This window comes from Camelina sativa, chromosome 7 (genome assembly GCF_000633955.1).
Source record: "Camelina sativa cultivar DH55 chromosome 7, Cs, whole genome shotgun sequence".
Taxonomy (NCBI): domain Eukaryota; kingdom Viridiplantae; phylum Streptophyta; class Magnoliopsida; order Brassicales; family Brassicaceae; genus Camelina; species Camelina sativa.
The window spans coordinates 24,577,155-24,599,213 of NC_025691.1; the positions used below are offsets into that span (position 1 = coordinate 24,577,155).

The following is a 22,059-nucleotide window of genomic DNA, read 5'->3' on the forward strand; positions in this document are numbered from 1 at the left end:
CCACAGGATGCTTGAACTAAAAGTACCAAAGCCATGCTAAGAGTTTTCAGCTGTGCTATATGTTAGTAGTTCTCCCCAGTACATTTCCCTTGTTCAGTAACAGTGTAAAATAAAGAAATATCAGGATATAAGGTGAATGGTGGTCTACCTTAGGTGTAACGCAATGAAGTGTTTGCTCCTCAATCGCATGCGCCGGACCAATTCATTGCCCATTGTAAGTATAGGATCAGTGAACTTTAGAGCATGGTAATTTACTCTACATCTTAGCTTTTGCAAGTCATCGCTCAACTTGTTTGAAAGTCTATAGTCAAATTTGTTCAGTTGAACTGCCTGAATCATACAGACAAAAGCGATAATATAAGCTTATAGCGAGATGCTTATTCAAAGACAACCACTTCTCCACGGGTAAAAAATGCTTCAAGGACTATGATTAGAAAAAAGCATAAACAAAACATCGACATGCTAGCAATCAACGAAAGAAATACAAAGAAGACCATAAACCAACAGCGCCTACAAAGAATCGAAAAAGAATCAAAGACAACAAACAATTTTCTTAGACATATTGGTTCCATGAGGAAAAAATTAAAAAGGCAACAAGAATAAGTTTAAAAGAAGAAGGAAACTTACATGCCTTTTGTTAAGAACAGGTGAAACACGGTTAATATAGCATCTCTCGCTACATTTCCGTGGTACACGCATTCTACTTGGAGTCCATACTCGCCCTCCTTTCAGTGGAAGTTGCTTTACAATTTTGACGTATTCCGAAAGAAACGATATAAACCAATCAACATCGAAAATATGCGAGAAGTCACTGCACAGAACGCACAACGTTACTACTAAACAATTTTTCGTTTCGAAGAACAACAATACGTATATGCTAATTCTGTCCCGAACCTGGCATCCTTCCAGTAAGACTTCTGGTCTAACTTTGGAACAACAAGAGTAGCATTTAGTATTCTTGCCGCAACAACAGCATCTACAATCTGCAGAACAAGCCATATGATTACACAAGATATAGAATATCATTTCCAGATGAAAGAAGTAGATCCATTAGCTGATTAAGAGTAAACAAATGCTCGTATTGTGATAGTCTATGGGAGATAGGTAATGAACAAGAGAAGTCAAGAAACTCACTCCAGTTCGCTGTTGATTCAAACCACCACTAGTGGCGATTACCAAGTATCTATCATTTCTCGTCACTGTTTTCGCATCTACAAACAAGTAATCGGATATTAACACCAATGCCTGATTCCAAGTTCCAACTAATCGAAAGATTCATACTTTGGTAAGATCAATAGTGAATAATGATTAAAGAGAGCTGTTACGCACTTGCGAACTTGTTGCTGGCATTGCTGCATCCATAGAAGAACTCAGCATTTCGTGAACGCCAGATATCACGATCTGGTCTGCCTCCACCTCTCTGTAATCCGATGGACCCAAAAATCATCAAATAGGTTCTAAAAGTTTCAATCTTTAGCGAAAGAATAAATGAAGAAAAAAAGAAACACACTAACCGGAACTCGAAAACCGGTAGCTTTGATCGGATCATTGGATGAGTAGCGAACGCCAGGGTGAAGGCGATCGGAATCTCCAGGAGGCGGAGCAAAGAAAGAGAGAAAAGCGAAGAGAATGAGGAGAGATAAGGAGACGGCGAAAACGAGAGGAAGGAGACGGCGGAGACGGTTGTAGTAAGGGTACCGCCGCCGATGGAAACTCATGGCGGCCGCCGCGTAACTACCTCGCCGCACTGAGAGAGATTTGAAAAGAAAAAGAAAAAAAAAAAGATTGGATTTTTAGAAATCAAAACATGTTTTTAGAATGTTACTGTATTTGACAAAAAGGATCACAGAAGAGCATTGTTGTCGATCACGAGCGACAACAACTCTTTTTCTTCAAACAAACATATGAATCAGAGAAAGAGAAATCGAGTTCCTTTTGTTTCTTCACCACTTTTATAGACAGAGAGCTATACTAGTTTTAGTGTTTATTAAAAGCTGTAAATTTTGATGACTGAATTAACTTTATTACCTAACTTTATACATTATTAAATTAATATTAAGGTGTAAAATAAAAAGTATCGAAATCTTAAGTGATCTTAAGACGGCAGTCGGCAGCAGCATTAGTTCTAAAATTGAGTTATAAGCTTAAGCTTTTGTCAAAATCACATTTTTGTGTAACTTTAGTTGTTATATCCTTTGAGAAAAAAACATTATTATCAGGGATATATCATATATATGCAGGAATCAATGGAGTTTACATATGACAGATGTCCCCAAGTCGGCAAAAACAAACAAACAAATGTCTCCAATAGTTGACAAAAGAAGAATGAGAATTGTCCTCAGTAATTAAGTTAAATACTATATAGGAGTGGCATTTTATATCTACGATTTGTTTGCCATTGAGTGAATCTTCATATTCTCATTCTACACTATTCTAGTCCATTTTGGCTAAAGGGAAAAAAATATCTTCTCCTTTCTACTTCTGCTTTTTTACTTTGAAAAATATCTTCTTTTTCTTTGCATTGTTGGTACAATATTGGATGGTATTCTATTCTATGGTGTGAAATCATCTAAACTATAAGGATAGGTCCTCTATCTATGGTAAACATTTTGTATTTGGATGAGTAAAATACAAATAAAAGAAAAGATGAGAGAAACAGGAGCAAGTTGTAAACATTATTACGTTTGTTTCTGTCGTTTGCATCTGTCCTTTATGTTTTCACAGTAATTATTCTTTTTCTTGTTTTAAGTGAATCAAGTTTCAAGATCATGTCTTATTCATATGCATTGTACCCTTTTTAAATTTATAACTTGGGTTAGAAAAATACAAGTACAACTTCGGATAACCAAGTTTCATGTGCAATTAGAATTTCTTTGGCTATTTATTAAATAAATAAAAAATACTACAATAACAAAATCTAAAATAAATACTAAAACTCAATCTCATTTGATAATGGTTCGCAATTGGCCTAGTTTTTATAGGTGGGTTGTAGCCGCTTAACAATGCTTCTAACCGTCTTGTTGATCCGTCTCATCAAACCGTCTTAATAAACCACCAAAACCAACCGTTCGTTTGGTTGATTTGGTGACCTCCAAAACGGTTGCACGCCATCAATTAGAATCACCAGTTTGTACATGATACAAAACCAAAACGAAGCAGCTTCCGTGAACTGGCAGAGAATCAACAGCCAAGAGGAAGAAACCAAAACCGCTCTTCTTTAAGAAAGAACAATGAACAGTTCACATTCTACCTATTAACCATACTTTTTGGAGAGTTCTTTGGCCCAAGGGCTTTGGTTTTCTGACCATATAATTCGGGACTCGAGCAGCGCGCACCATCTTAGATTCAGAAGTGCTGCAGCAAGATGCTCCTCAGAGTCTCTGAACAGCTCGATTATCTTTGTTTCGGCTTCAGGATCTTCACTCATGATGAAATTTTCCTCAAGCTCTTTTTTCTTCTCCTGAAGACTCTCTTTGTCTTCTTCGTTGAGCATCCTTAAGCTCAGAACATTCAAAGCTTCTAAAGCTGTTGCATGATACCCTTGTTCCACATAGCAAGTGAAAACATAATGGCATGTCGTTGGATCTGGATTCACTTTCTCTCGGTGCATTTGCTCCACTATGTACTCAATCACATCAATCATTCCCTGCAGACAAAGTTATGTGCACACTAAAGCAGTTTGTTTTTTTTCATTACTTTTAGCGTTTTGACAACAAATTTATTTACCTTCTCAAATGCTTTACGCAAAATGGTGTTGTATGATAAGACATCAAGATGTATCTCTTCCAATGCAGCTTGATCCAAGAGATTAAGTGCCTCCTCGAAATTCCTATCATTCAACAAAATCTAAGAGAATTTCACAGCTTTCGTTAGTTGGAAAAGAAAGGAACAGGAATAAGCTGCTAGATTTGGCAGCAAACATTTAAAATGGTAACCAGATACTCTGTTATTACCTTCATCAAAGCAGTAAACGTAACAGCTTTTGGAGCAAACCCGTCACGGATCATCATGGAAACTAGAGCACAAGCTGATTTATAAGATTGAATAATGCTGCAACAATCAATCATTATATTGTAGGTAGCAGCGTCTGCAGGACAGCCACTTGATATCATCCGTTTGAATATATTGATCACCAAATCAGTCTGCATGTAATTTAAGAATTAGCGATCAATCAATATTGCTATATGTATACTGGTCAATGAAAACTTCTATAAAACTATCACATGATGAATACTTACTTCGTTTGCCTCGAGAAGTGAATGAAGCACTATGTTGTATGTAGGCGTGCCTAGATACGTGTTGCTGTAAACACTCAGGTTCTCAGCTTTTTGCAGGTGTCTGATCATCTCATTCACCATTCCTTCAGCTCCGAGGGCTCTCAGCTGGAGAAAGAAAAAGGAAAGGGTAAACAATAAGTTCATCGTGCTGATTGATACTAGTGCCTTAAAAGGACTTTCCCAGCTGCTTTTAAACTAAATTATGTCACATCTGATTCATCTTCTTCAAACAGATTAAGAATTAGCTATATGAGCAGAAACTAACCACATTCCGCCTTGAGATAGGACTGTGCTGAAAACCGTTTCTCAGCATGTCCATTTCTATAGCATTAATCCTTTTACAGCAGTCTACTTGGGACAACATGTTGCCCTCCTCATATGGTGCATTCACATTACCAAATAATGAAAAGAGCAGTTCATAGGTTCTCATATCTGGACGCAGTTTTAGCTGTTTCATTCTAGCCAAAACCTGGACAGCACGCTCTGGTTGATCCTACAAAGCAATAGGTAGAAATTGAATCTCACAGTGACACGAAAATTAGCAGAACAAAGTTGTTTAGGTTCAGGGGTTATGTACTAAATATTGCCACATAATAACAAGACCTATGAAACATGACAAATATTTAGAGTAAGAGTTAATAGAACAGAACATGAACCCTGTTCTAAGCGTCCCCTATGATTAGAGCGGCAACATAGTCACAAGTATGGTCTTTTGAAATTTTTATTGCATCTAGGATCAAACTTGGGTACTTGAGGATTCGGGTTAAACAGAGAACACAACAGCGAAAGGTAAAAGAGGTATTAAGTGTAACTGGCTTTCAATATGTAGAATCAGAATAACTAACCAAGGAGTCATATGCAGCAAGAAGGTTATTAAAAGGATATGCGTGCGAGCATTCAGATATTTGATCCAGTAAATGTTCAGCTAAATCAACTTGAAAGGCTTTACTGCAATAGGCTGAAACCGTAGCAAGAGTTGAATCATATGGTTTCAGATTCTGCTGCTGCATAACTTTCAACTGCGTCGAGATACAGAATATAAACAGAAATCGTTATAAAAAAAAAGAAGCTAAAATACAGAAAGAAAGAAATTATGAAACAGATGGCATAAACTCTTACCAGTGACATGCCATATTCGTATCCTCCTGGAAATGCAACAGCTCTAATAAAACCATCATATGTGTGGCTTGATGGTAGCAACCCAAGATTTTGCATCTGTTAGTGTAGATAAGAAGAAAGTCAGAAATGAATTTTCATCAAATATCACAAAGCACGACAGGAACCAGTTAGGAAAGAAAAGGGAAGCGTCCAGCTATTTACTAGAATTCTACAGCTCAACAAGGACGATAGAAAGCTGGTATCAATTATCATGAAAGCTTGGAAATTTCAACCAAGGCCATAGACAAAATATCAAATTTCCCATTCAGAGTCGTTAATTCAACTGTCTCTTTCAAAGAGGGGTTTCTCATAACTCTACAGTATAGGACGCAGTGCAGAGTGAGTGAATAAGGACGTGGAATAAATGAATGGGAAAGGGGTAGGAGATACCTGCAACATTAGCTGCTTTGCTAGCTCAGAGTTTTTAGATTGTCCACACGCATGAATCACATCATTGAACGACCACCTGAGGATCCTAGTTGCAGGTGTTTTGTTTTGGCCTCTTGGCAAAGCCATTCTAGAAGACTCAATTTCATTACTCTGTGCACCAGACGAATTGCTCTCCACAATGTTATTGCCATGAGCATCCAACCTTGGCGAAACCATGTGATCATTTACTCCAAAAGCAACTTTCTCTGATCCGGTTTCACCATTTGATGGTACAGGAATATCCAGTCTCGTGGAATGCAATTTTCCTCCTCTGGATTGAACAAAGAGCTCTCCTCTTAAAGCTAGATCCACCATGTACTGCAATAATTCATATGCTGATTTCAAATCCCCCAACCTCGTATAGGACCATATGAATTTTCTGAGAGAGACTATATTGAGACTATAGTGGTCGATATAGTGTCTCCAGATATCATTGACAGCTGATAGGTTGCGCTGAAAAACTGCAAGCTGAAAATAATAGTAATCAGATAACAAAGAAAACTAAGATCAACTATGAAGATCAATGTAATTGAAACCTCTATGTCAAGGAACAATATAAAGTCCTTAAGAGACAGGAAAGCTAAAAATGGGGACAATCACGGAAATATAAGTTTTGTCCATATCTCTTATACTCCAAAATTAAAAGTTGACATATGAACAACTCTTGAAAAGGAAAAGATAAAGGCCTTGAAATGAGATATGTTCTTTAACTAACCTTGAGAAGTGCTGCATATGTTATTTCATTCTTCCCCACACTCCGTTGATCCATCAATTCCAAACATTTTCTAGCGTGATATCCACTTCTCGTTTTTGCACAGGCTCCAAGAAAATAGTTATAGATGGGCAGAATAGGAGAGATACTATCATCTTCTCCGACAGAGTGAATAAACTCTGATGCCTGAACAAATATGGGCAGAGAAATCAGTAGATAAACGTGAGTAACTATATTATGTAGGGAAATACTAAATATATGATTGGACTATTTGCATACCTTATCCAAGTGTCCCCCATTACAAAGGGTTTGTACTATGAACAAAAAAGATCTGCTGTCCAGACTGATTTCCTTCTTACACATTACACTGTAAGTCTCCATGACAAACTACAGAAACAAATTACAGCCTTGGGGTTAGAGACAGCCAGAGTAGTGTACTACGAGAAACTAATTAGAGATATACATCTCAGCCACAACAAAACTTCAGTGATAGATAACTCTAAAACTATGCAACATATATAAAAACAGGTGCAAACAAAGTTTAATCATCCACCAAAAGACAAGCCTAAAGATATATCAACTTACCACAGGATCCGGTGATCGAGCACAATAATTAAGAATAACATGAAAATCATCAGCACCAAGTGAATAATTCCCCTGTATTAACTCTAGAAGCAGAGCTGACGCTCCAGGCCTCTCTCCGGATCGAAGGGCACTAACAATCTGCAATTGTAAGATCTTCCTAGTTGACTCATCTTGGCATCGAATGAATTCATTACCTGCCATATGGAATCAAAGCACTTATTGTCAAGTCACAAAATCTCGTCTTTTAACAATAATCCAAGTAAGACGCAATAGATTGTGAGAACAAACAGGCTGAATCAGACATACCTATCAATGTCGTGACACTACGAGAACAAGAACAACCAGACCCATTATCAATTCCACTTCGTCCCGGTATCTACAATGAAATTCCCATTTAATCAAATTGCAAAAGATTTCAAATTTAATTGAAGAAACAATGATCGTTAACAAATCTCAAAGCTACACAAGGAAAGGAACATAAACACTAACCCGAGATACGTAAGGCGTTAACTTTGACGACGAGGAGCTCAGAATAAATCGCAATGGAGAAAGCCAGCTTCATAGCACAAAACACGAAGCAAGTCAGTGAGCATTTCTTGAACTAGTAGGCAACACACACACACACACCAAAAAAACAAAAAGAAACCCAATTCACTTACAGAGCTCTGTACATGTCTTTCAGACTCGATTCTGAGGTCCCTCGAGATTTTTTAGAAAATTTACGAAAAAAGGAGAAAACTTACTTCACAAAAACTAAAATCTCTAAGCGAACATTTTAAAATTTTCCGACTTTGATTAATCGGAACTCCGTTTTGATTATGTATCTGGGTTCTAGCAATCTGCACAAAGAGATGCGAACATGTAAGAGAAGAGAAGCAAACGAATAAAAAAAAAAACATTTCAGGTTTATCAAACTGATGGAAAATACAATTAGTGGGCCAGGCCTTCTTCACAATTGGCCCATTTATGCATTTCTGATTTCTCTCCGGTCTAAATTGATTTAGACTGGTTTAGCTTTAATAGCTTCATCAAGGAGCCAGGGCAACAAACATCCATAAATGAAAGAACAATCTCATAGTTATACATGTCCAAAATTACATATATATAGAAATAGAACATACACACTAGATTTTATTAAATGATAAAACTTTTACAAATTTTTTAAATTAGTTGCATCGATAAATTATTATTTCATATTCTTGGTCATGTTTCTCATAACATTCTTCCTAATCTTCCCAGTGGGAGTCCTAGGAACATCCGTGAAAACTACAGTCTTTGGAACCAACTTCATGTTTGTTTTCCCAATCTTTCTTTTACAGAACTCAATGATTTCTTCCTCTTTTGCTTCAACTCCTTCTTTGAGTTTCACGAAAGCACACATCGACTCTCCTAAAGTTTCGTCCGGTTGACCAACTATCGCTGCTTCATAAACCGCTGGGTGGCTATAGAGAAGCCCTTCGATCTCCTTTGACCCCATACTTTCTCCTTCGCATGTTATAACATCTTGTGACCTTTCTTTCCAATGTATGTATCTTGAAAGCGGAAACATCAAATCATTATTAGTAAAATAATTAATCAAACTAATATATGTATGTTTTATTTACTAATTACCCATCAGGATCTATAACAGCCATGTCGCGACTCCAGAACCATCCACCTCGAAAAGCCGCTTCAGTGGCTTCTTTGTTCTTGTAGTAACCACTCATGACGGTATTTCCCCGGAGAACAATCTCCCCAATGGTCTTTCCATCGTGTGGAACCGGTTCCATGGTGGTTGGGTCCATCACATCGACAGCTTCCTTGGCGAAATGGTTGAGACCATCTCTTGCCTTAAGCCTTATACTCTCTTCTTCAGGTATAGTCTCCCACTCAGGCATCCAGAAACAAGCTGTTCCTAATCCATACAACTCCGTGCATCCGAAAGCCATCATCACTTTGAATCCTAGCTTCTTGAGTCTCAAAATAACCTATCCATATAAATTAATATCTTATAATATGATTCTATGTAGTATATTATATACATAATTAAGGATTCTATATGCTCTTTACATTATTGGATTTTACTTATTAAACCAAATGTTGTAATCAATACGTACATTCATAATGTACTGTAACAAAGCTAACATATAAAGCAACTACGCAAGGCACTAGCTATAACCTAAAAGTTCAAACCGAATAAGTCGGATTGAACAACCATGTATTGAAATTTAATCGAACATGTAATTTAAAAATTTGTGGTAAGTTTTACCTCAGGAGGTGAAGATCCTCCGCTCATAACTTGTACGGTCCATGGGAACGACTTCTTGACCGAGTCTTGTGCATTGGCAATCATGTTGAGAACCGCAGGCGAGCCACCAAAGTCAGTTACCTTGTGCTTCACTATACTATCAAATATAACTCTGTCGTTGACTTCTCTGAGACAGACGTTGACTCCTCCATAAGCTGCAACTGTCCAAACAGAGCTCCACCCACTACAATGGTACATCGGAACTGTCCAGAGATAAACCGGCATTGGTTTCATCTCATTGGTAACACCAACAGCCATTGCGTTCAGATACGCGCCGCGGTGGCTATAAACGACACATTTGGGCGTGGATGTGGTACCAGATGTGAAATTGAGCGCTATTGGATCACATTCGTCAACTGGTCGTATGGGTTTGAAATTAGGGTTTCCAGAAGAGAGAAAGTCCTCGTAGTGTACGTGTTTTGATTTCTCTGTTGGATGTTCTGTGATTGTGATGATGATAGGTTGTTCTTGAATGTTTGAAAGGAGAGTGAGAGACTCCTCAGCAACGGAGAGGAACTCAGAGTCAACGAAGAAGACTTTTGGCTTTGTTTTCTCCAGCGCCATCGCAAGCATCCTAGAATCGTAGTGCGGGTTCAACACACAAAGTACTGATCCACTCATCGGAGCTCCAAAATAAAGTTCAATTAACGCAGGAATATTTGGCGCCAAAGCAGCCACCTGATAGAAATATTAAAACATCATTTAAAAAACGTTTGACTTAAGATAGAAAAGTTGTTAAACAATCACTTACGACGTCGTGGCGGGAGAGACCAAGGTCGGAGAGAGCAGAGGCAAGGCGGACGCAACGGTCACGTGTTTGGTTCCACGTGTACTGAATATCACCATATATCACGGAGGTTCTGGTACCGAAGACGACGGCTGCTCTCTCGAGATAACTGATCGGAGAAAGCGGGACATAATTCGCCGAGCACTTCATTGTTCCTTCCATCTTAAATTTTCACTATGGTTATTGAGCTACTAAGACCATATAAAACGGTGGATTAGATTATTGTATATATAGGCTAATACTTTGTGCAACACTCCAATAAATTTTTAGTATCCAGTAATATAAAATCTTTCATTATTTATTACATAATCTGTGAAGGAGCTTGGTACCTTGCCATTATTTATTACATAATCTGTGAAAGAGCTTAGTAGCTTGGTAACTTGCCACCTAGAGAATTTGAGGTGGCTAGAGATTAAGGGGACGTTATTGGATTCCAATTTATAAAGATTTTTGAAAAGTTCAAATTTGAGATTTGAATAGAGTTTTAAAGATTTTAAATGTTATGTAGAATCGGTTTTTATTAGTTCAAGATTTTGTTAAACTCTAAAGTTTAGTGTTATTAGTTTGTGATTTGTAAAAAGTCATTTAAAATTTTAACAAAATTGGATTATTGGATTCAAATTAAAAGTTTTGTGTTATTCAATTAAAACATAAGAATCTATGATTGTTAATGAATTCAATTATTATGTTATTGATTCATGATTTTATACACTTTCTTTACAAAATAAATGAAAGATTCTTCAAGATTGCTAGAGAGTTTTGTTGATTAGTATTTTAAAATCTTGTAAATTGCTCTAAACAATCCCTGTATTTTTGTGATACTCTTCATGATTTTATTTTGTAAAGAAAGTGTCTAAAATCATGAATCAATAACATAATAATTGAATTTATTACCAATCCTAGATTTTTATGTTTTATTGAATAACACAAAAATTTTAATGACTTTTAATGACTTTATAAAAGTCTGAATCCAATAGCCCAATTTTGTTAAAATTTTAAATCACTTTTTACAAATCACAAACTAATAACACTAAACTTTAACAGAGTTAAACAAAATCTTGATCTAATAACAACAGATTCTACATAACATTTAAAATCTTTAAAACTCTATTCAAATCTCAAATCAATAACCCCCACTAAATTTTAAAAATTTTAGTATTTTACAAATCTTGTACTAATCTTATTGTATAAGCTTTATCATGATTCATGACATGTGTTAAGTCAATCTATTAGATGTCTACAGCCACATATAGAAAAATAAAATTATACAAAAAATTACGGGGGTTTTCAATAATACCCCGTTTCCTATGTAACTTTTTAAAAATACTTTTTTATGTTGTCCATTTTCAAAAATACATTTTTAATGTATAAAACAACTAAATTCTAATCTCTAAACTCCAAATACTAAATCATAACCCCTCAAAACTATATCCTAAATGTAAAATAGAAAACCCAAACCTAAAAAAAAATTGTAAAAATTAATTTAACATTGTGTAATTGTGTAAAAAAGGGTAAAATGAAAATGTTCAAAAAATGTAATTTTAAAAAATATATTTCGAAAAGGGTATTTTTAACAAATTTTCAAAAATTATAAACAGTAACGTTAAATGATTACATTTATAAAAAAAACTGTTATAAAATATATCATTAAAAAAATTATACAATAAATTATAAATCCTATAAATAAAAAGATTACATTTTTTAAAGATAAATTAAAAAGAAAATAGTTTAGTATACCACTAATTATATAAAAAAACGAATCACAGTTATTATTTATTAAGAAGGTATATACTAATCTTAGATGTTTCCAAGGTTAGTAATTAACATAATTGTATCAGTGTCAAACCAATATATATGATGAGATTTTGACACGTTTAGTCTTTTCTTAAATTAGATTATTTAAAAGTTAATATATATAGTCACTATGATCGTGACATGTATCAACTAATTGACAAGATTTCGATACATGTAAAAAAAAAATCGAAATCTGTACATTTGACATATGTAACCAAAAAAATACGAAAATTATAAATCGTTAATATAAAAGAATAAAATAAAACATGTATATTAAACGAAAGTATATGATAAGAAGGTAATTAATGGGCCGGCCTAATTTAAAAATAAGCCCAGGAGAAGGTTTTAAACGAAGCCGAATTGTTGTTTTTTAAGTAACAGATACACTTTTTGTTCCTTTCGAGGCTGCCAAAAAAAGAGGAAAAGGGAAGGGTTCAATTAGGGTTTGTGAAATCGAAACTTGATTGAAACCGCGAAGATGAGCCGGAGTTTAGGGATTCCAGTGAAGCTTCTTCACGATTCGTCCAGTCATATCGTGACGGTTGAGTTGAAGAGCGGTGAGCTGTACAGAGGAAGCATGATCGAGTGCGAGGATAACTGGAACTGTCAGCTCGAGAACATCACCTATACGGCCAAGGTAATGTTTTTTTTTTTTTTTGGCTTTGTATATTTCATTCTCATTCAACCCTAGGTTTACGTTTTTCTTGTCCATTTACTCTAGAATTGAAGAAAACATTTACCCTAAAATTTAGCGGCTTAGGTTTCGTGTTGAAATTGAGTCTCCTGGTGAAATAATTGCCGGTTAAATCCCTAAATTAGTGATTGTGTTGAGACCCAGTATATGCTAGTATTGGAGAAAGGTGCATATGTAGAATTATGATGGCTAAAGATTGTGACCTCTTGTCTTATTTATAGTTCCACCATTGATATTGGATCTAGTAGAGCTTGTAAAATTTCTTAGAAGGAAGCTGTAGGAGATTCCGATTCTTTATAAATTACAAGACTATATAATCAATCTTGAAGTGTTACTGCAAATGTAGAAATTTATTTCTTTTGATCATAATTGTTAACAAAACTAACGTTTGAGCTCTGTATGATTATATGGAACAGGATGGTAAGGTATCACAGCTTGAGCATGTTTTCCTTCGAGGCAGCTTAGTGAGGTGCTATATACTAAACTCTTTTTGATATTTACTTGTTTACTTTGTTGAAGCATTCTTTTTCAACTTAGCTGACTGATTAAACTGGCCTTTTTTTTGTTGTAAAATATTGACAGGTTTATAATCATACCAGACATGCTAAAGAATGCTCCAATGTTCAAGGATACTAAGGGCAAGGTATACTTCTTGAACGTGATGGAGAATATCAAACCCATCTATGCTTTATAAACATTAGATGCTTATAACATCTTGCTTACTTGATCTATGCAGGGAAAGGGCTCTTCACTAGGTGTTGGCAGAGGTAGAGGTGGTGCTATGCGAGGCAGAGTAAGTTTTTTTCCTCACTTAAGTCCTTTCTGATTCTGATTTACAGCTCAAGAAGACAATGTTTGAAAAATTCAAAGCAACTAATTGAATTTTTGGTTATGTCATCAGGGTACTGGGCGTGGAACAAGAGGAGGAAGGGGAGCGGTGAGATAGTTAACCCTCGAAATGTAGCTTCGACTCTTTAAGACAATATCTGCAGTATCCAGGAGAATCCACCATCTTAAACTTGTCACTTATGCATTTTAAAGTTACACAGTAAGTAAAATCTCTAACAATGACAGGGAAGAGGGACTACTTCTGTGTTTTGAGTTACTAAGATGTTTGAAACATTGACATGTTTTCTTCAAATGGTGTTTTTAGAGAATTGCCACATCTTATGTAGAAGAAGATATCACGATGCAAATTTCCGTAATGGTTCTTTTTGTCTTTAGTCTTGGAAATCAGAAAATGATGCTTTTCTAGTAGCGGTCGTTTTTTTACTAATTTATTCATTCTTTTATTTATCGGATAAAGATATAGTTGGGATCAAACGGAGAAGAGAGGAGTTGTAGGAAATAAAACATTCGACATAGTTTGTGTTAAATTGCTGCTGCAAGCGATTTCATGTTCTTTTTTGGGCCACGACTCAGTTATAACACGGCACGAGCGTCTTCTGTCTACTACATAACCAACATGTTTTTCATCCGTCACTCAAAGACCAAAGTCTTCTTGCTGCCTCTGTTTTCTTCTCCCCTGCACCATTTTTATTTATATGCATATTAGTTCTTATTTCAACAAAAAAAAAAGTTAGAAAAAACTTGACTCACCAACTGGGAGAGCTGAGACAAACGAGTGCTCAGGGGATGAAGATAAAAGCAACATTATTGATAAGCAAAGACACAATTTAGCAATACCACCACCATTGTCACATTCTCATTTATTCATTTCTTCTCTCTCTTTTTGATAATAAAATGAAAGAAGTACACGTCTTATTAACAGTCCTCCGTCAGAAACTTACCGTTTTGAGATGAAGAGAATGAAAAATACATTACGTTATGCCAAGTCAACGTCAACTAGTAGTAGACTACTACTAGTAGAAAGGTCAAAATCATTCCAACAGATATTTCCATGCAGAAGAAAAAAACATTGCTCTTAATCGATGTCGATAGATCAAATCAACTCGTTCAGCCACTTAAACAGACTTTTCATTGTTCTTCAATTCAACATGTTCTTTTGTGAGACTATTAGTAATTGGCTAATTGGTCGACCTTGTTCACTCTCTTCATTATGGATTATGATACAAAGTAGAAATCAAGTTGCCGACTTGGAATTTGGAAAGAAGAGTGGAAAAAAAAAAAGTTGAAATCAAGAACCCTAAAGTTTCCTATTATTCTCTCAGCAACGAGAATTGAAAAGATTAAACCATCTACAAAAGAAACTTCGAAACAAACAAGTCAAAGAAATTTCCCACTAATGCAACTTATGTTGCCTCTCTCTTTCTCTTCAAGCCATTATCGATTCCGTGTGATCCCCCAAACCGTTGGTTTATTACAGCAGCAGAAAGCCAGCTGGTTCAGTTCTTGCAGCATAACCAAATTTGGATGTGTTGTATTTCCTGTGAACACCGGTTAACTTCCCTGTCCCTGCCTTGTGTTGGAAACCAACCATCTTTCTCGAGCATTCCCTGTGAGATTGAACATCAAGATTTTAGAAACTCCAAAGGCATATATGAATGAGTCAAAGCATATTAGTGAAAAGATTTTAAATTTGGTGTGCTTACAGAAGCGTTTCTTCAGTGTAGCCCGTGTGGAACTCACAGGTTTTGCTCCAGTCCTCGAACCCTTTAAGTGTGGACTGAGCTGTGTAGATAGCCGAGGCTGCTAGCTGAGAGGGACTGTACTGAAGCATCTCGTACTCCACTAGGCAAAGCTCGATGATGAAGAATGATAAAAGCTCAACCTGAAAAACAATTCACACCTTATGATATAATTGTTTTGATTCTCTATATAACATAAAGAGGAGAGAAGATTTCAAGTTACACAAACCTTTTTGTCAGATTGAGCAGCTTTGAGAAACCTCCTCATGAACACATATGGAGTTGGCAGACAGAAATTGAATTGCAAGGTATTCGCCATTAACTTCTCCTGCATAACACAATAATGATCATCAAACATATAAAGCAGAGGCACCCATTGTTATGATCAGGACAAGATCTAGTAAAAGGTTTTTACCATATCAAGAATCTCTGTCCTAGTGTAAGCCTTGTCAGAGATGAGGATAAGATCATCTACAACCGGAACTGACACTTCTTCGTATTTGCAAGCAAGCAACATAGCTGTAACACCCACAAGCTGAAGCTTTTTCCTGGCGATGTGATGAACCGCAAGAAATCTGTCGATGAGATTGATTGTGAGGTAAAGCGTCTCCTCCATCAGCTCAAACTTGTAATGTACCTGCAACAAATGTTCACAGTAAGCTTTTACACTGAGACATCAAATAAAATTAAAGAAACTTTTATGTTTTGTGTGTGTGTGTGTTTCTACCTCAATCAACCAATCAATAAGGATTCCTCTCATCCTCTCGTTAAGGTCATGTTGATTCTCCATGTAATTAGGCGGGACACAGCTACGACACTGCAAAGCAATTGAATGGTTACAATCTTGAAACCAGATTTTGATCATATTGATACAGAAACAGAACCACCAAAAATTACCTCATTTTTCTTGTAGAAACAATATATGTCATCGATGTATTCGACCACAGCTAAAGGATTGTTCTTGTCACAGCTGTCTATATCCATCACAGACTCTTCTTCATCAATATCAATATCATTTGAATCTTCCATTTCAATCCCTTCCTGCAGAACAAAAAAAGCAATATGTTAATCATCCGAGTAAACCAAACAAAACAGGACTTAAAACAATAAACATGTTATAATTGTTTATACCATTCTGTCAATCTCTTCAAGCATGGCTTCAGTGTGTTGAACAAACATAGGCTCATTAAAGTCTCCTTCATCCACATCTGTTATGATTTTATCTAATGCTTCGCTGGATATCAAGTCTGATTTCTTGGTTTCCTAAAAAAACCACTTGAGATTAGATCTAAAATTATGTCATAATTTCAAGAACCAAATTAAAATTAGTGTAAATGTTACCTCCTTGTGGATTTGGGAATTGTTCTCAGCTAACTGAGCTGCAGCAAACTTCCTGAAAATTTAAATCATGAATTAAAGCTCCTAAACAAACTCGTACTGAAGCAAAACAATCAATAGAAATTACTGACCTAGTAACTGGTCGATGATGCACTGGAACAGGTGGAACCTTCTTGTTACATATCACATTTTTCCTGAGATGAAAAAATTGGTTCTTTTTAGATAAGTGAAAAAAAAAAACTTTTTCATAAACGGATCATATGAAGAAGAAGTTAAAAAAAAAGAAGAAGATGGAGTACTCAGTGAATGGTCTCTTGTTGACAGCACAAGGATAAACAGGAGCACCGATGATGTTCTTGTTTATATTACTCAATGCTCTTCTTGTCTGCCCATTCCCTGTAATTGTCTTTCCTCCACGTAAACCCCCTAAAATTGGCAAAATCAATCCTTTTTTTTGTTTTAGTACTACAATGAAACAAAAGATTTGATTTTTAATTAAAAGGGTGAATTCTTGATTTATACCTTGTTGTTGATTCATCGGTCCAATAACTCCGTGTCTATTGTTCTCATCTGATCCACCCATTATTAAAATCTTCTTCCGTTTCTGAAAATCGCAGAAACATGTGTGTTAATATCAAAAACTGGGTCTTGAATGCAAAATTGAAAAATCTAAGAAGACTTGATCAAGAACAAGACTTAAAATCTCATAAAAAACCCAGATGAAATCTCATACCTTTAAACTCTCTCTGTCTCTATCTCTCTGTCAGAAGCAAAATCCCATAACAGCAAATCAGAAATCGACCCTCTCTGGTTCTCTCTATTGTTCAAGACTCGTCGACGTCGTCCCTCTCTTATCTTTTTCCTCTCTCTCTCGCAACGGAAACCAAATTGAAAAAAAAGGAAAGNAAAAAAAAAAAAAAAAAAAAAAAAAAAAAAAAAAAAAGTAATCAAATGATTTTGAAGACGTGAAGAGCGGATATATGTCTTGCAACACACCAAAAAAGAAAAGAAAAAAAATATTGTTGTTTTTAAGATTTCTTTGTGTATTTTTTTTTTTTTNTTTTTTTTTTTTTTTTTTTTGGTTATAAAATCAACGGCTAGTTAATCTGAGCCGTTGGATGCAAACCTCAGAAGGGAAGGGAACCTAATGGAAAAAGGAAATAGTAACCCCAACGGCTATATTTGTTTACCATGTGCGTCGTTCCTTTTTTTCAAAATTTTTTGCTTATTTTCTTCTTTATTACTTATTAGTAATTACTACCACCACCACTAGCACCACCAAGCTCACTGGTCCATGTTTTGTTTCAATGTCGCCGTCCACCAACCTCCTCCTACTTATTTTCAAAACAAAATCGATTTTTCTTTCCCAATATAAATTAAAAAAAAAAATTTATACTACATAATTATTTTTTTTTTTTTACCCAATTATGATTTTTCTTAGTCAAGCTAATAGCTGATTTTAAAATCTTTAAAACTTTAATTTGACGACTCTTCTCCTTTATTCCTTTTTCTTTTTTCCTTTTTTTTTTTCTCTAAAAAGAAACTTTTTTTTCAATTGCTTTGTTGTAGACAACAAAGTCAAGACATGAAGTCAAACCGAATTGCCCAATACGGCCCAATATTCTGAATATGAGGCCCAATTCGGCCCAATTTCAAGTCTCTCTTCTCTTCCAACTTCTCTCGAATGTGTGTGTGTTTTTTTTTTGTTTGCTTCGGATCTTGCTAAAAAACATGTTTGGTGAAGATGAATCAGTTCTGTGATTCGTAATCTATGCTACTCAATCCGCTCTGCGTGTTATAGTCACCGATTTGTATCGAATTTTTCTGGTGTGGATTTTTTTTGAGCTTCTTCTTCTCAAAATGGAGTTCGAGACGCACGAAGATGCGTATCTGTATTACAAAGACTACGCCAAATCCGTTGGTTTCGGAACTGCGAAATTGAGCAGTCGTAGATCAAGAGCTTCAAAGGAGTTCATCGATGCCAAATTCTCCTGCATACGCTACGGAAGCAAACAACAATCCGACGACGCGATTAACCCTAGACCTTCCCCTAAAATCGGATGCAAAGCGAGTATGCACGTCAAGCGAAGACCAGATGGGAAATGGTACGTTTACAGTTTCGTCAAAGAGCACAACCACGATCTTTTACCGGAGCAAGCTCATTTTTTCAGGAGCCATAGAAACAACAACAACAACAACACTGAGCCTGTGAAATCCAACGACGCTCAACGTTTTAGGAGGAAGAAGAACAGTCCCTTGGCTGATTGTAAACACCTCAGTGCTTATAACGATCTTGATTTCATTAATGGTTATATGAGGAACCAGCACGATAAAGGAAGGAGACTTGTTCTCGACGATGGTGGTGGTGGTGATGCTCAGATCTTGCTTGAGTTTCTTATGCGTATGCAGGAAGAGAATCCCAAATTCTTTTTCGCTGTTGATTTCAGTGAAGATCATTTGCTTAGAAATGTGTTTTGGGTTGATGCTAAAGGGATTGAAGATTATAAAAGTTTCAGTGATGTGGTTTCTTTTGATACTACTTATTTTGTGAGTAAATATAAAGTGCCACTTGTTCTTTTTATTGGAGTCAATCATCATGTTCAGCCTGTGTTGCTTGGCTGTGGGTTGGTTGCTGATGATACAGTTTACACTTACGTCTGGTTGATGCAATCTTGGTTAGTTGCAATGGGTGGTCAAAAGCCTAAAGTAATGCTTACTGACCAGAACAATGCTATAAAAGCAGCTGTCGCTGCGGTCTTGACGGAAACTCGTCATTGCTATTGCTTGTGGCATGTACTTGAACAGCTTCCCAGGAATCTGGATTATTGGAGCATGTGGCAAGACACTTTCATGAAAAAGTTGTTCAAATGTATATACAAGTCATGGTCTGAGGAGGAATTCGATAGGAGGTGGTTGAAATTGATTGACAAGTTTCATCTTAGGGATGTTCAGTGGATGCGGTGTTTGTATGATGAGCGTAAGTTCTGGGCGCCTACCTTTATGAGGGGTGTAACATTTGCGGGGTTATCAACTCGTTATCGTTCAGAAAGCGTAAACTCTTTGTTTGATAGGTATGTTCATATTGAAACTTCCCTTAAGGAGTTCTTAGAAGGATATGGAGTAATGCTAGAAGATAGGTATGAAGAGGAAGCTAAAGCAGATTTTGATGCTTGGCATGAAGCACCTGAGTTGAAATCTCCATCACCTTTTGAGAAGCAAATGTTACTTGTATACACCCACGAAATATTCAGGAAATTCCAACTTGAGGTTTTGGGTGCTGCTGCTTGCCACCTTACGAAGGAGAGTGAGGAAGGAACAACTTACAGTGTTAAGGACTTTGATGACGATCAGAAATATTTGGTGGATTGGGATGAATTTAAGTCAGATATTTACTGCTCTTGCCGTTCCTTTGAGTACAAGGGATATCTCTGTAGACATGCAATTGTTGTCCTCCAAATGTCAGGTGTTTTCACCATTCCGATCAACTATGTGCTGCAAAGATGGACTAATGCAGCTAGAAACAGACATCAGATCAGCGGAAACCTTGAACTTGTGCAGACTAATATCCGTCGTTTCAATGATCTTTGCCGCCGAGCCATTATTTTGGGAGAAGAAGGATCTCTTTCCCAAGAAAGTTATGACATCGCCATGCTTGCAATGAAAGAAGCTTTTAAACAATGTGCTATTAAGTTTAATACCATCGAACATCCCGCCAGATGTGAAGAAGCTGCAATTCAAGCAGGAGATTCTGTACAAGGAGGAAATCAATATGGATCCACAATGACGCAGATTGGACTCGAACCTAATAACATACATGCAAGCAATGCTCCAGTGCAAGCTGAAACCAGACGGGAGAAGAGAAGTAGCGTAAACAATACCTCTAAAAAGTCAAAGGTCTGGTAGCGTTACTTTTTTCATTATGCTATCAGAATCATCGATTTATCTTTTACGGGTACTCGATAGGGTATGTTTCATTGATCTTTTTCTATCTGTGCAGCATATGACTCAATCTGAAACTACTGTTGGTGAGGCAAGCCAAGAAGCATTTCAACATGTGGTATAATTTCCTATCTGCATCCCGAATACAAACCTTTCATTGACAGTTAGTGAACTCATATGATTGAGTGTTCTGATCGTTTTCTATTACAGGCTGCTCCAAGATCATTGCAGGCAGTGGCAGGGCAATTTCACAACACAATGCCAGGAATATTCCAAAATGTAATCCCCACGGAGTTCCACAACCTTCCGGCTACAAATATGCATCAGAACAATCCCCCTGGGTAAAAATATAGTTAAACAATCACCGCCAACAAGCTTGATAGCTTCTTTGTGTGTAACATATTTCCTACGCTCCTTGTTTATTGGCTTTTTCTCTGGTTGCATTGTTCTTAGGTTAAATTAATAGAGTAAATGGTGTATGTTTTGATGAACAATCCCGTGAGTAGGCATCTGTATGTATGTAAGCTAAGTAATTGTTAAGCAGTTAGATTTTCTAGTTGCTAATTTTCTTTGAATCAGATTCGTCTACTGTGTATAAATTGACTGGCTTCAGGCCTTCAACTAATCTTCAACGAAATATTACAATCTCTTTAAGCCACAAAGGGAAGGGTTCTACTCCTAGTTAGGTTATATAATATACATGTTTCAGTGATATAACAAATTGTCAATATGTCCGAGTGGTTAAGGAGATAGACTTGAAATCTATTGGGCTTCGCCCGCGCAGGTTCGAACCCTGCTGTTGACGTAATTTTTTTAATTTTTTCAGTTTGAGGCTCAATCATAGCAAGTCCTACCTTTGTGCTCTCATAAATTAACTTGGCCTATTTTACCAAGATGTTAGTTCGACTCCCAAACATTTTTCAAAACCTTTGTGTTAATACATATCTCAACACAAAGAGGAAGCATAAGAATCCTTTACTTGCGTATAAATCTGAACCAGATCCAACAAATAGATCCAAACACAAAATGTAGTGTAACGAAACACATCAAAATGTAATCAAATAAAACGATATTATTCAACAACTGGATCAGGAAAGCTGTAGTCTTACGTCTAGTTACAAAAGAATTGCATAACCACTAACTACAATATAGTTATTTTTTATCGAAAACTAAATCGTATCAGTACCGTAGAAACTACAACCACTGCAAAATCCACACACTAAAAATCATAGAGTTTCTCTTCTGATTCAGATTTACCAACTTCAGTGGAAAGATATGATTATAGTTTCTCTTCTGATACTGGAGTTTCCTTTATATCGATGCTGTTACTCTCCTGCATCTCCAGCAGTTTCTCCTGTTCCTCATCTTGCTCTTGCGGTTTAGCTTCTTGTGCAGCCATTGGTTTCTTGATGGTAGACTGCTGATACATGACTCCACCAAACATACAAATCAAGAGCCCCAAGGTTCCAAC

General features: G+C 36.3%; 6 protein-coding genes and 1 non-coding gene across 10 annotated transcripts; 3 read left to right on the forward strand and 4 right to left on the reverse strand.

Annotated features, from left to right (window-relative positions):
- On the reverse strand, positions 21–2,125 carry LOC104702385 (uncharacterized protein At1g04910-like). Of its 2 annotated transcripts, none has more exons than XM_010418236.2 (6): positions 1,515–2,114; positions 1,330–1,420; positions 1,135–1,211; positions 895–983; positions 628–811; positions 21–330 (listed from the first exon to the last, which is right to left on the reverse strand). In XM_010418236.2, the coding sequence occupies exons 1-6, from the start codon at positions 1,716–1,718 to the stop codon at positions 145–147; spliced, it is 831 nt and encodes a 276-aa protein (XP_010416538.1). In that variant the 5' UTR covers positions 1,719–2,114; the 3' UTR covers positions 21–144. The 2 variants fall into 2 exon arrangements, with proteins under 2 accessions (XP_010416538.1, XP_019083400.1); XM_019227855.1 differs by having other exon boundaries at positions 177–330; positions 632–811; positions 1,515–2,125.
- On the reverse strand, positions 2,843–8,028 carry LOC104702386 (pentatricopeptide repeat-containing protein At1g76280-like). 2 transcript variants are annotated; one of them, XM_010418237.2, is made up of 14 exons: positions 7,821–8,028; positions 7,651–7,717; positions 7,468–7,537; positions 7,162–7,355; positions 6,856–6,963; positions 6,580–6,762; positions 5,826–6,332; positions 5,397–5,492; positions 5,123–5,296; positions 4,543–4,770; positions 4,239–4,382; positions 3,954–4,142; positions 3,727–3,846; positions 2,843–3,646 (listed from the first exon to the last, which is right to left on the reverse strand). In XM_010418237.2, exons 1-14 carry the CDS (start codon positions 7,832–7,834, stop codon positions 3,254–3,256), a joined length of 2,487 nt encoding a protein of 828 aa, XP_010416539.1. In that variant the 5' UTR covers positions 7,835–8,028; the 3' UTR covers positions 2,843–3,253. The 2 variants fall into 2 exon arrangements, with proteins under 2 accessions (XP_010416539.1, XP_010416540.1); XM_010418238.2 differs by lacking the exon at positions 2,843–3,646 and having other exon boundaries at positions 3,727–3,829.
- LOC104702388 (probable acyl-activating enzyme 21) lies at positions 8,296–10,418 on the reverse strand. Its single transcript, XM_019228169.1, has 4 exons — positions 10,200–10,418; positions 9,410–10,126; positions 8,773–9,128; positions 8,296–8,693 (listed from the first exon to the last, which is right to left on the reverse strand). The coding sequence occupies exons 1-4, from the start codon at positions 10,395–10,397 to the stop codon at positions 8,348–8,350; spliced, it is 1,617 nt and encodes a 538-aa protein (XP_019083714.1). The 5' UTR covers positions 10,398–10,418; the 3' UTR covers positions 8,296–8,347.
- LOC104702389 (small nuclear ribonucleoprotein SmD3a-like) lies at positions 12,412–13,946 on the forward strand. Its single transcript, XM_010418240.2, has 5 exons — positions 12,412–12,666; positions 13,140–13,192; positions 13,306–13,366; positions 13,460–13,516; positions 13,625–13,946. The coding sequence occupies exons 1-5, from the start codon at positions 12,508–12,510 to the stop codon at positions 13,667–13,669; spliced, it is 375 nt and encodes a 124-aa protein (XP_010416542.1). The 5' UTR covers positions 12,412–12,507; the 3' UTR covers positions 13,670–13,946.
- Positions 14,718–17,591, reverse strand: LOC104702390 (cyclin-B2-4-like). Of its 2 annotated transcripts, none has more exons than XM_010418241.2 (12): positions 17,383–17,591; positions 17,172–17,253; positions 16,949–17,096; positions 16,781–16,843; positions 16,653–16,704; positions 16,443–16,574; positions 16,209–16,352; positions 16,039–16,128; positions 15,727–15,948; positions 15,541–15,639; positions 15,276–15,454; positions 14,718–15,179 (listed from the first exon to the last, which is right to left on the reverse strand). In XM_010418241.2, exons 2-12 carry the CDS (start codon positions 17,230–17,232, stop codon positions 15,044–15,046), a joined length of 1,326 nt encoding a protein of 441 aa, XP_010416543.1. In that variant the 5' UTR covers positions 17,233–17,253; positions 17,383–17,591; the 3' UTR covers positions 14,718–15,043. The 2 variants fall into 2 exon arrangements, with proteins under 2 accessions (XP_010416543.1, XP_010416544.1); XM_010418242.2 differs by having other exon boundaries at positions 14,719–15,179; positions 16,949–17,075.
- Positions 18,343–21,163, forward strand: LOC104702391 (protein FAR1-RELATED SEQUENCE 4). Its single transcript, XM_010418244.2, has 3 exons — positions 18,343–20,543; positions 20,647–20,706; positions 20,799–21,163. The coding sequence occupies exons 1-3, from the start codon at positions 18,510–18,512 to the stop codon at positions 20,931–20,933; spliced, it is 2,229 nt and encodes a 742-aa protein (XP_010416546.1). The 5' UTR covers positions 18,343–18,509; the 3' UTR covers positions 20,934–21,163.
- Positions 21,312–21,393, forward strand: TRNAS-UGA. The gene has a single exon. It is a non-coding gene; the product is annotated as a tRNA-Ser (tRNA).